The following is a 13,370-nucleotide window of genomic DNA, read 5'->3' as shown; positions in this document are numbered from 1 at the left end:
GTTTATGTATAGTTAAAGGTGTGACTAATGTAATGTACAGTATGGTTTATGTCTAGTTAAAGGGGTGACTAATGTAATGTACAGTATGGTTTATGTCTAGTTAAAGGGGTGACTAATGTAATGTACAGTATGGTTTATGTCTAAAGTTAAAGGTGTGACTAATGTAATGTACAGTATGGTTTATGTCTAGTTAAAGGGGTGACTAATGTAATGTACAGTATGGTTTATGTCTAGTTAAAGGTGTGACTAATGTACAGTATGGTTTATGTATCGTTAAAGGTGTGACTAATGTAATGTACAGTATGGTTTATGTCTAGTTAAAGGTGTGACTAATGTAATGTACAGTATGGTTTATGTCTAAAGTTAAAGGTGTGACTAATGTAATGTATAGTATGGTTTATGTCTAGTTAAAGGGGTGACTAATGTAATGTACAGTATGGTTTATGTCTAAAGTTAAAGAGGACCCTTTTAGACAGACATAGTCATTCTCTTGCTCCTTTGTTAACATAACAAACCATCCCTTATCGGTTTGAGGTATTAACATTTCAATAGCGGAGAAGGAAATTCCTCTTGCTCCAGGCAGTATTACAAGGAAATTCCTCTTGCTACAGACAGTATTACAAGGAAATTCCTCTTGCTACAGGCAGTATTACAAGGAAATTCCTCTTGCTATCCTCTTGCTATAGGCAGTATTACAAGGAAATTCCTCTTGCTCCAGGCAGTATTACAAGGAAATTCCTCTTGCTATAGGCAGTATTACAAGGAAATTCCTCTTGCTCCAGGCAGTATTACAAGGAAATTCCTCTTGCTACAGGCAGTATTAGAAGGAAATTCCTCTTGCTATAGGCAGTATTACAAGGAAATTCCTCTTGCTCCAGGCAGTATTACAAGGAAATTCCTCTTGCTATAGGCAGTATTACAAGGAAATTCCTCTTGCTCCAGGCAGTATTACAAGGAAATTCCTCTTGCTACAGGCAGTATTAGAAGGAAATTCCTCTTGCTATAGGCAGTATTACAAGGAAATTCCTCTTGCTCCAGGCAGTATTACAAGGAAATTCCTCTTGCTATAGGCAGTATTACAAGGAAATTCCTCTTGCTCCAGGCAGTATTACAAGGAAATTCCTCTTGCTACAGGCAGTATTAGAAGGAAATTCCTCTTGCTATAGGCAGTATTATTTGTAAGTTCGCTCTGGATAAGAGCGTCTGCTAAATGACTTACAATGTAAATGTATTACAAGGAAATTCCTCTTGCTCCAGGCAGCATTACAAGGAAATTCCTCTTGCTATAGGCAGTATTACAAGGAAATTCCTCTTGCTCCAGGCAGCATTACAAGGAAATTCCTCTTGCTACAGGCAGTATTATAAGGAAATTCCTCTTGCTACAGGCAGTATTATAAGGAAATTCCTCTTGCTACAGGCAGTATTACAAGGAAATTCCTCTTGCTACAGGCAGTATTACAAGGAAATTCCTCTTGCTATAGGCAGTATTACAAGGAAATTCCTCTTGCTCCAGGCAGCATTACAAGGAAATTCCTCTTGCTACAGGCAGTATTATAAGGAAATTCCTCTTGCTACAGGCAGTATTACAAGGAAATTCCTCTTGCTACAGGCAGTATTACAAGGAAATTCCTCTTGCTCCAGGCAGTATTACAAGGAAATTCCTCTTGCGCCAGGCAGCATTACAAGGAAATTCCTCTTGCTCCAGGCAGTATTAGAAGGAAATTCCTCTTGCTACAGGCAGTATTATAAGGAAATTCCTCTTGCTACAGGCAGTATTATAAGGAAATTCCTCTTGCTACAGGCAGCATTACAAGGAAATTCCTCTTGCTCCAGGCAGTATTAGAAGGAAATTCCTCTTGCTCCAGGCAGTATTAGAAGGAAATTCCTCTTGCTACAGACAGTATTAGAAGGAAATACCAATGTCGACTGGCGGGTGGCCGAGTCAGGAATTGTTCAATTATTAGGGTAGTATAAATTGGCACATACATCAAATAAAGAAATAGATAAATTAAAAACCATTAGCAGTAGAGTGTCATCTCCAAACTCCAATGTTTTTATAAGCATACCTCTTGTATTACAATCTGCCAGTGCTGTGCTATCTATATCAACCCTGAACGTTTGGTGTTTAGATAGGGGTAGAGCGAGGATAATCGCTGTTGGTTTAGAATGCCATTTGCAAAAATTCATTTTCCCTCTTTAGAATCAGAGTATTAGAACAGATGTGATTTTAGGATGAAACTTACTTGCAATGTGGTGGATATGCCGAATAGAATGATTAATTTGAAGTAGTTTGAAGTTGTACACCATTGGAACACTGATATAATAGAGTTGCATAGCAGGCTATGTACAAAGAGTTCTGTTTTGGTCCTCAATGTTGGTTAATGTCTCCCTCTGTCGTTCAGTCTGCTGCACTACATCTGTACAGATGACAGGTAGCAGTCAAGCAGATTATCGGTAGTCGACAGTAATACGATAGTTTGTCTCTTTTTCCCCTTCAGAAATGGGATGAGAAGCTGAAGATCATAGCTGAGGGCTATGCTGTGAAGTGTATATGGGAGCACAACCCGGATCTAGAGGAGCTGAACATGGGAGAGAACCTGTTTGTGTCCAACGGACTCTTTGACCCCAACATTGCCATGGAGGAAGTGGTTCCTGGAGCACCTAGACTACCACTACAACAACAACAGCTGCCAGGATAACAAGATGTGTGGACACTACTCAGGTGAGTGACACGGGGGAAATAATGGTTACTGTATTTAGTAGAATAGACTTTATAACACAGTACTACAACTGTGACAGGTTGAATATTCCTTTATGTCTTTACTCCTGTGTGTATAACCCCTGTGATAGTGGGTGATGATGATGATGATGATGATGATGAGGATAGTGATGGTGATGATGGAGATGATGATGGCGATAATGGTGGTGATGATGGTGGTGATGGTGATGATGGTGGTGATGATGGTGAGGATGGGGATGATGGTGATGATGATGGTGATAAGGTTGGTGATGATGATGGTGAGGATGGGGATGATGGTGGTGATGATGCTGATGATGGTGATGATGATGGTGATGATGGTGGTGGTGATGGCAATAATGGTGGTGATGATGGTGATGATGATGATGATGATGGTGATGATGGTGGTGTTGATGATGGTGATGATGATGATGATGATGATGATGATTATGATGATGGTGATGATGGTGATGATGGTGGTGATGATGATGGTGATGCGGTTGGCGATGATGATGGTGAGGATGGGGATGATGATGGGGATGATGGTAGTGATGATGATGATGATGACGTGGATGATGGTGGTGACGGTAATGATGGTGGTGATGAGGTTGGTGATGATGATGGTGTTGATGGTGAGGATGGTGATGATGGTGGTGATGATGATGGTGATGATGGTGATGATGATGATGTTAGTGATGGTAATGATGATGATGGTGGGGATGATGATGGTGATGATGGTCATGGTGATGATGATGGTAATGATGGTGATGATGATGGTGATGATGGTGGTCATGGTGGTCATGGTGATGGTGATGATGATGATGATGATGAAGACATCAATACAAGACTGCTGGGGATGTTTCAGATGGTGTGGGCGGACTCTCACTCAGTGGGCTGTGCTGTTCATCGCTGTGACACCATGGAGGGGCTGTCCTTTGAGAAAGCCACCTTCCTAGTCTGCAATTATTACCCAGCGTAAGTATGTCACCAGAGAACATGGACTAAATTACACATTCATCTCCTATTTCTACACTTAGACGTTCAGTTAACATAATGAATCTTTACCATTGCATTTCACTGATTGCGTTAGGGTTAGCGTTACCTGTAGAGACATTGTAATACCATTCTGGGGTTAGGGTTAGGGTTGGTTCCTGACTAACAGCCCTGACAGAGTGACCCCTGACCTGTGTTACGTTTGCATTTCAGAGGTAACTTTAATGATGAGAAACCATATGAGGAAGGTGAATGGTGCTCTAAGTGTCCAGACAACCTGCCGCGATGTGACCAGAACCTCTGTGGTAGGAATTCAGCACATGTCAATCACACAACACTGCCCACAACTCCGCCTGCCTGCCCCCTCTCCTGTCCCTCAAATGTATTTTACCTCACTATCTACCTCCATTGTCTTGGAAAACACATCTCATCCTCTCCAACCTGACCTAAGTGTCGAGCCAATTGTGGTTGATCATGATATTCTCTCTTTGTGAAGATTGATTTGTTGCTTTGGGCTAGGGATCCTGTAATCAGTTTCGAAGACAGATTTCTCATTATTGTTTCCTACAGTGCCTGATGCCCCTGAGCTGGAGAGGAGCCTGATGTAGAGAAGGAGACACTGGACAGCTCTCCCCCAGGCACTGATGAGCCCCCTCCACACACACAGCCACAGCCACAGCCACCACCACAGCCACCGAGGACACACCGCCATCACCACCGAAGACACAACCAGACTACTCATCAGCCCCTGAGCCAACTATGGCTGACAGAGAGGAGACTGGCACAGAGCCTGGGGATAAGGAGGAGGAGGAGGAGGAGAAGTGGGAGGGGGAGGAAAGAGCTACAGAGAGGGAGAAGGACAGTACTAGGGAACAACCTCAGGCCAACGCAGGAAGTGTTTCTACTTCCCTACTTCTGGTTACTAGCTTGATGCCTTTACTGTCACTGGGATTGTGAGGGAGTGCATGAGGGAAAGGTATCACACACACACACATTATCTGGAGCTGAACTGGACATTGCTGGAAGTTGAATTACATTGTGATATAATTAAGCAATAAGGGCTGAGGGGGTGTGGTATATGACCAATATACCACAGCTAAGGGCTGTTCGTATGCCCGACGCATCGCAGAATGCCTGGATACAGCCCTTAGTTGTGGTATATTGGTCATATATATATATTGGTCATATACATTGGTCTGATATACCACGGCTGTCAATCAGCATTCAGGAGCTCGAACCACCCATTTTATAGTTAAGCAATAAGGCACGAGGAGGTATATAGAAAATATACCACGGCTAAGGGCTGTTCTTACGCACGACGCAAAGCGGAATGCCTGGATACAGCCCTTAGCTGTGGTATATTGACCAAACACCACAAACATCTGAGGTGCCTTATTGCTATTATAAACTGGTTACCAACGTAATTAGAGCAGTAAAAATACATGTTTTGTCATTCCTGTGGTATACGTTCTGATATACCACGGGTGTCAGTCAATCAGCATTCAGTGCTCGAACCACCCAGTTTATAATTATGTATACAGCATGGATTTATATGAAATAAACCAAAGTAGCTAATTTGATGGTTATTTAGCCATTATTTGCTGGCAAATAATTACAGTCGGTAGTTTGCCATATGCCTTCTTAGCAATAAGCATAGAACATACAGTAGTTAACAATGTAATATAACAGTTGTATAAAAACAGTTACGACCTGTGACCAATCTAACAAGCAACTATCTTTTAAAGCAAGGCACATCCTCTATAAACATGAACGTGATTCCTAAGCCTAAAAAGGAGCATAACTATTGTCAATATTGAATATTTCTGTAAATGTCTGTATATAGCGTGTAATAAATATGGTTTGTTCTACTTGCCGGGTCCATGTGTCATATACTGCGAATACATGTGTCTCACTACCACAAAAGAACAGAAACCAGCAGCCTGATAAGCAGACGAGCTCCTCATCAAAATGACCTCTTTTAGGGCCATAAAAATGTGAGTTCAAAGGTTATTCTGTATCAGAATATGCTTTGTGTCTTCTTATAGTCCTTTCTTTCTGTAACGTTTTATCATTCTCACTCTCCTTTAACCATTTTTCCCCAGTTAGGTGTGTTGCATGTCAAATAGATATATAACGAAGTGGAGAAAACAAACAGCAGTAAAACAGAGTTGGCCTATGCAAAGGAAGGGATTAAGTGTTTGGTGAGAAAGTGCAAAGCCTGTTAACAAAGCCCAGGTTAACACCTGGGGGAAAAATATTAAAAAAATCCAAACACATCTGGCTCAGCCTGGCCTGGCTTACAGTCAGCAGCACAACTGAAATATTCATTTACCACTTCTCTGTGAGGCTATTTCTGGAGGTGCATTTAGACACTCAGGCCTCCACAGCGTTCACAGAGAAATGAGAATTAATCGAGGGGGGCCCAGGCTCCACTTATAAGGTACCCAGAACTGAAGGACTTTCTCGCTCCCTGGCTTGGTATTTTAGATAGATTTTTCAGGGACTTGATTTAAAAAGAAAACTCTCCTAGCCATTGAAATGTCACGTTACATCACAGGCTCGTTAAATGCATGTCCTCCTTAGATGATTCGATGTGACATTTTTGGTTTCTCCGAGTGCTGACGTCAGCAGTTAACCAACCCTGTCAGCTGTTAAAGTGCATGTCTGTACTGTATTAATGGGTGTGTGCACACAGTCTTTAATGAATGAGATTCAAAGACAGACAGAGAGACTCCCGGTGGGTTACAGTGGCTAATTCTACAACACGGACTGCACCATTGCACAACACAATGCCAACATTTACAAATGAAATATGGCTAGACACATCAATACGGACAGACACAAGTAGTGGATGCAGAGAGCCCAGTGACCAAAACAACAGGCAAAGTCAGGCATGGTGAGAGGGGACAGCAGGACACCACCTGCAGGCAAGCCGGGACTGGGAGGAGAAGCTGGGAGGCTGGCACTCCGTGGGGACGTGATTGAAGATGACATGAACTAGTGTGCCCTCTCTCACTCTCTCTCTCTCTCTCTCTCTCTCTCTCTCTCTCTCTCTCTCTCTCTCTCTCTCTCTCTCTCTCTCTCTCTCTCTCCTGTTTTATGTTTCCTTTTATTGTCTCTCCTCTGAAGCGCTCTCTGTTCTCAGGATTTCTAGGCTACCTCTAACTGATCTATTCCACTCTCGTCATCCTTCATAATAACGGACTGAAAATCTAGAAGAGGAAATGATTGGCGAAGGGATATTCTTAGAACCTGGAGACACTGGATTTAATGAGAATGCAAGCAGGCAAAGCAGAACCCTGGACTTGATCCCAAAGACACAGCTCACACACACAAAGTGAAAAGCAAATCCATGCTTTTGAGTGCCAAATTGTCTGGTGTGCTGACAGAGTGACTGACATGACAGTAACTGTGCCCTGCAGATAGAGATGGAGATTGTTTACTCTCAGCTGGGGTTGACTCCTCCTCTGTGAGTATGACTGTGTTAGTGCTTTAAATGGGTGATCAAATCAAATTCATCAAATCAAACATCGGTCATACACGTGTTTATCAGATGTTATCGGTCATACCGTGTTTATCCAGATGTCATCGGTCACATACAAGTGTTTATCAGATGTTATCGGTCACATGCACGTGTTTATCAGATGTTATCGGTCACATACACGTGTTTGCTTAGATGTTAACGGACACATACCGTGTTTATCAGATGTTATCGGACACATACACGTTTAGCAGATGTTATCGGTCACATACACGTGTTTATCCAGATGTTATCGGACACATACATGTGTTTATCAGATGTTATCGGTCACATACATGTGTTTATCAGAAGTTATCGTCACATACACGCGTTTATCAGATGTTATCTGTCACATACACATGTTTAGCAGATGTTATCGGACACATACACGTGTTTATCAGATGTTATCGGTACATGTGTTTAGCAGATGTTATCGGACACATACACATGTTTAGCAGATGTTATCGGTCACATACACATGTTTAGCAGATGTTATCGGTCACATACACGTATAGCAGATGTTATCGGACACATACATGTTTAGCAGATGTTATCGGTGCACGTGCTAAGCAGATGTTATCGGACACATACACGTGTTTTAGTGATGTTATCGGTCACATACATGTTTAGCAGATGTTATCGGTTTTGTTTGGCAGATGTTATCCGTCACATACACGTGTTTAGCAGATGACATCGGCACACGGGTTTAGCAGATGTTATCGGACACATACATGTTTAGCAGATGTTATCGGTGCACGTGCTAAGCAGATGTTATCGGACACATACGTGTTTAGCAGATGTTATTGGTCACATTCTAATGTATAGCAGATGCTATCGGACACATACACATGTTTAGCGATGTTATCGGTGAACGTGCTAAGCAGATGTTATCGGACACATACACATGTTTAGCAGATGTTATCGGTCACATACACGTGTATAGCAGATGTTATCGGACACATACACATGTTTAGCAGATACATTGTCGGTGCACGTGCTAAGCAGATGTTATCGGACACATACGTGTTTAGCAGATGTTATCGGACACATACGTGTTTAGCAGATGTTATCGGTCACATACACGTGTATAGCAGATGTTATCGGACACATACACATGTTTAGCAGATGTTATCGGTGCACGTGCTAAGCAGATGTTATCGGACACATACACGTGTTTAGAAGATGTTATCGGTCACATACATGTTTAGTAGATGTTATCGGCACACGTGTTTAGCAGATGTTATCGGACACATACACATGTTTAGCAGATGTTATCGGTCACGTGTAGCAGATGTTATCGGACACATACACGTGTTTAGCAGATGTTATCGGGTCACATACACATGTTTAGCAGATGTTATCGGTACATTTGTTTAGCAGATGTTATCCGTCACATACACGTGTTTAGCAGATGTTATTGGACACATACAGTGTTTATCAGATGTTATCGGACACATACACGTGTTTATCAGATGTTATCGGACACATACACATGTTTAGCGAATGTTATCGGTACATTTGTTTAGTGAATGTTATCCGTCACATATGTTCATCAGATGTTATCGGACACATACACGTGTTTATCAGATGTTATCGGTCACATACACGTGTATAGCGTTATCGGACACATACACATGTTTGCTTAGATGTTATCGGTGCGCACACGGACACATACACGTGTTTACAGATGTTATCGGACACATACACGTGTTTAACAGAATGTTATCGGTCACATACACGTGTATAGCAGATGTTATCGGACACATACCTGTGATGTTATCCCGGCGTCCGTATAAGCGAATGTTATCGGACACATACATATGTTATCGGTCACATACACATGTTTGGCAAGATGTTATCGGTACACGTGTTTAGCAGATGTTATCGGACACATACACATGTTTAGCAGATGTTATCGGTGCACGTGCTTAGCATGTTATCGGACACATACACGTGTTTATCAGATGTTATCGGTCACATACACATGTTTAGCAGATGTTATCCAAAGTACATTTGTTTAGCAGATGTTATCCGTCACATACGTGTTTGCACACATACACGTTCATCAGATGTTATCGGACACATACACGTGTTTATCAGATGCTATCGGACACATACATCTGTTTAGCAGATGTTATCGGACACATACACGCGCTTATCAGATGTTATCGGACACATACACGTGTTTATCAGATGTTATCGGACACATACACGTGTTTAGCAGACGTTATCGGACACATACACGTGTTTATCAGATGTTATCGGACACATACACGTGTTTATCAGATGTTATCCGTCACATACACGTGTTTATCAGATGTTATCGGTCACATACACGTGTTTAACAGATGTTATCGGTCACATACACGTGTTTATCAGATGTTATCGGTACACGTGTTTTGCAGATGGTATCAGACACATACACGTGCTTAGCAGATGTTATTGGACACATGTTTATCAGATGTTATCGGTACACATGATAAGCAGATGTCATCTGTCACATACACGTGTTTATCAGATGTTATCGGACACATACACGTATTTAGCAGATGTTATCGGACACATACACGTGTTTATCAGATGTTATCGGTACATGTGTTTAGCAGATGTTATCGGACACATACACGTGTTTAGCAGATGTTATCGGTCACATACACGTGTATAGCAGATGTTATCGGACACATACACATGTTTAGCAGATGTTATCGGTGCATGTGCTAAGCAGATGTTATCGGACACATACACATGTTTAGCAGATGTTATCGGTCACATACACATGTTTAGCAGATGTTATCGGTACATTTGTTTGGCAGATGTTATCCGTCACATACACGTGTTTAGCAGATGTTATCGGTAAACGGGTTTAGCAGATGTTATCGGACACATACACATGTTTAGCAGATGTTATCGGTGCACGTGCTAAGCAGATGTTATCGGACACATACACATGTTTAGCAGATGTTATCGGTGCACGTGCTAAGCAGATGTTATCGGACACATACACGTGTTTAGCAGATGTTATTGGTCACATTCACGTGTATAGCAGATGCTATCGGACACATACACATGTTTAGCAGATGTTATCGGTGCACGTGCTAAGCAGATGTTATCGGACACATACACATGTTTAGCAGATGTTATCGGTGCACGTGCTAAGCAGATGTTATCGGACACATACACGTGTTTAGCAGATGTTATCGGTCGCATACACATGTTTAGCAGATGTTATCCGTCACATACACGTGTTTAGCAGATGTTATTGGACACATACACGTGTTTATCAGATGTTATCGGACACATACACGTGTTTATCAGATGTTATCGGACACATACACATGTTTAGCAGATGTTATCGGTGCATTTGTTTAGAAGATGTTATCCGTCACATACACGTGTTCATCAGATGTTATCGGACACATACACGTGTTTATCAGATGTTATCGGACACATACACGTGTTTAGCAGATGTTATCGGACACATACAAGTGTTTATCAGATGTTATCGGACACATACACGTGTTTATCAGATGTTATCGGACACATACACTTGTTTATCAGTTGTTATCGGAAGCATACACGTGTTTATCAGATGTTATCGGTCACATACACGTGTTTATCAGATGTTATCGGACACATACACGTGTTTATCAGATGTTATCGGACACATACACGTGTTTAGCAGATGTTATCGGACACATACACGTGTTTATCAGATGTTATCGGTCACACACACGTGTTTATCAGATGTTATCGGTCACATACACTTGTTTATGAGATGTTATCGGACACATACACGTGTTTATCAGATGTTATCGGACACATACACGTGTTTATCAGATGTTATCGGTCACATACACGTGTTTAGCAGATGTTATCGGACACATACACGTGTTTATCAGATGTTATCGGTCACATACACTTGTTTATCAGATGTTATCGGTCACATACACATGTTTAGCAGATGTTATCGGTACACGTGTTTAGCAGATGTTATCGGACACATACACATGTTTAGCAGATGTTATCGGTGCACGTGCTTAGCAGATGTTATCGGACACATACACGTGTTTAGCAGATGTTATCGGTCACATACACATGTTTAGCAGATGTTATCGGTACATTTGTTTAGCAGATGTTATCCGTCACATACACGTGTTTAGCAGATGTTATTGGACACATACACGTGTTTATCAGATGTTATCGGACACATACACGTGTTTATCAGATGTTATCGGACACATACACATGTTTAGCAGATGTTATCGGTACATTTGTTTAGCAGATGTTATCCGTCACATACACGTGTTCATCAGATGTTATCGGACACATACACGTGTTTATCAGATGTTATCGGACACATACACGTGTTTAGCAGACGTTATCGGACACATACACGTGTTTATCAGATGTTATCGGACACATACACATGTTTATCAGATGTTATCCGTCACATACACGTGTTTATCAGATGTTATCGGTCACATACACGTGTTTAACAGATGTTATCGGTCACATACACGTGTTTATCAGATGTTATCGGTAAACGTGTTTTGCAGATGGTATCGGACACATACACGTGCTTAGCAGATGTTATTGGACACATGTTTATCAGATGTTATCGGTACACATGATAAGCAGATGTCATCTGTCACATACACGTGTTTATCAGATGTTATCGGACACATACACGTACTTAGCAGATGTTATCGGACACATACACGTGTTTATCAGATGTTATCGGTACATGTGTTTAGCACATGTTATCGGACACATACACGTGTTTAGCAGATGTTATCGGTCACATACACGTGTATAGCAGATGTTATTGGACACATACACATGTTTAGCAGATGTTATCGGTGCATGTGCTAAGCAGATGTTATCGGACACATACACATGTTTAGCAGATGTTATCGGTCACATACACATGTTTAGCAGATGTTATCGGTACATTTGTTTGGCAGATGTTATCCGTCACATACACGTGTTTAGCAGATGTTATCGGTAAACGGGTTTAGCAGATGTTATCGGACACATACACATGTTTAGCAGATGTTATCGGTGCACGTGCTAAGCAGATGTTATCGGACACATACACATGTTTAGCAGATGTTATCGGTGCACGTGCTAAGCAGATGTTATCGGACACATACACGTGTTTAGCAGATGTTATTGGTCACATTCACGTGTATAGCAGATGCTATCGGACACATACACATGTTTAGCAGATGTTATCGGTGCACGTGCTAAGCAGATGTTATCGGACACATACACATGTTTAGCAGATGTTATCGGTGCACGTGCTAAGCAGATGTTATCGGACACATACACGTGTTTAGCAGATGTTATCGGTCGCATACACATGTTTAGCAGATGTTATCCGTCACATACACGTGTTTAGCAGATGTTATTGGACACATACACGTGTTTATCAGATGTTATCGGACACATACACGTGTTTAGCAGATGTTATTGGACACATACACGTGTTTATCAGATGTTATCGGACACATACACATGTTTAGCAGATGTTATCGGTACATTTGTTTAGCAGATGTTATCGGTGCATTTGTTTAGAAGATGTTATCCGTCACATACACGTGTTCATCAGATGTTATCGGACACAGACACGTGTTTATCAGATGTTATCGGACACATACACGTGTTTAGCAGATGTTATCGGACACATACAAGTGTTTATCAGATGTTATCGGACACATACACGTGTTTATCAGATGTTATCGGACACATACACTTGTTTATCAGTTGTTATCGGAAGCATACACGTGTTTATCAGATGTTATCGGTCACATACACGTGTTTATCAGATGTTATCGGTCACATACACGTGTTTATCAGATGTTATCTGACACATACACGTGTTTATCAGATGTTATCGGACACATACACGTGTTTAGCAGATGTTATCGGACACATACACGTGTTTATCAGATGTTATCGGTCACACACACGTGTTTATCAGATGTTATCGGACACATACACGTGTTTATGCAGATGTTATCGGACACATACACGTGTTTAGCAGATGTTATCGGTCACATACACATGTTTAGCAGATGTTATCGGTACACGTGTTTAGCAGATGTTATCGGACACATA

General features: G+C 41.5%; 1 protein-coding gene across 1 annotated transcript; it reads left to right on the top strand.

Moving 5' to 3' along the window:
* Positions 1–2,498: 2,498 nt before the first annotated feature.
* LOC135536187 (acidic leucine-rich nuclear phosphoprotein 32 family member B-like) lies at positions 2,499–4,245 on the top strand (the record flags this gene model as incomplete). Its single annotated transcript, XM_064962564.1, has 4 exons — positions 2,499–2,648; positions 2,851–2,964; positions 3,174–3,712; positions 3,944–4,245. Coding segments are annotated over 4 exons (1,035 nt in total), but the record flags the coding sequence as incomplete, so codon positions are not given.
* Between the last annotated feature and the right edge of the window lie 9,125 nt (positions 4,246–13,370).

Source organism: Oncorhynchus masou, unplaced genomic scaffold (genome assembly GCF_036934945.1).
Source record: "Oncorhynchus masou masou isolate Uvic2021 unplaced genomic scaffold, UVic_Omas_1.1 unplaced_scaffold_5681, whole genome shotgun sequence".
In the NCBI taxonomy this organism is placed as follows: Eukaryota; Metazoa; Chordata; class Actinopteri; order Salmoniformes; family Salmonidae; genus Oncorhynchus; species Oncorhynchus masou.
Note: the sequence above shows the minus strand (reverse complement) of the source record. Positions and strands in the feature narration are given on the sequence as shown.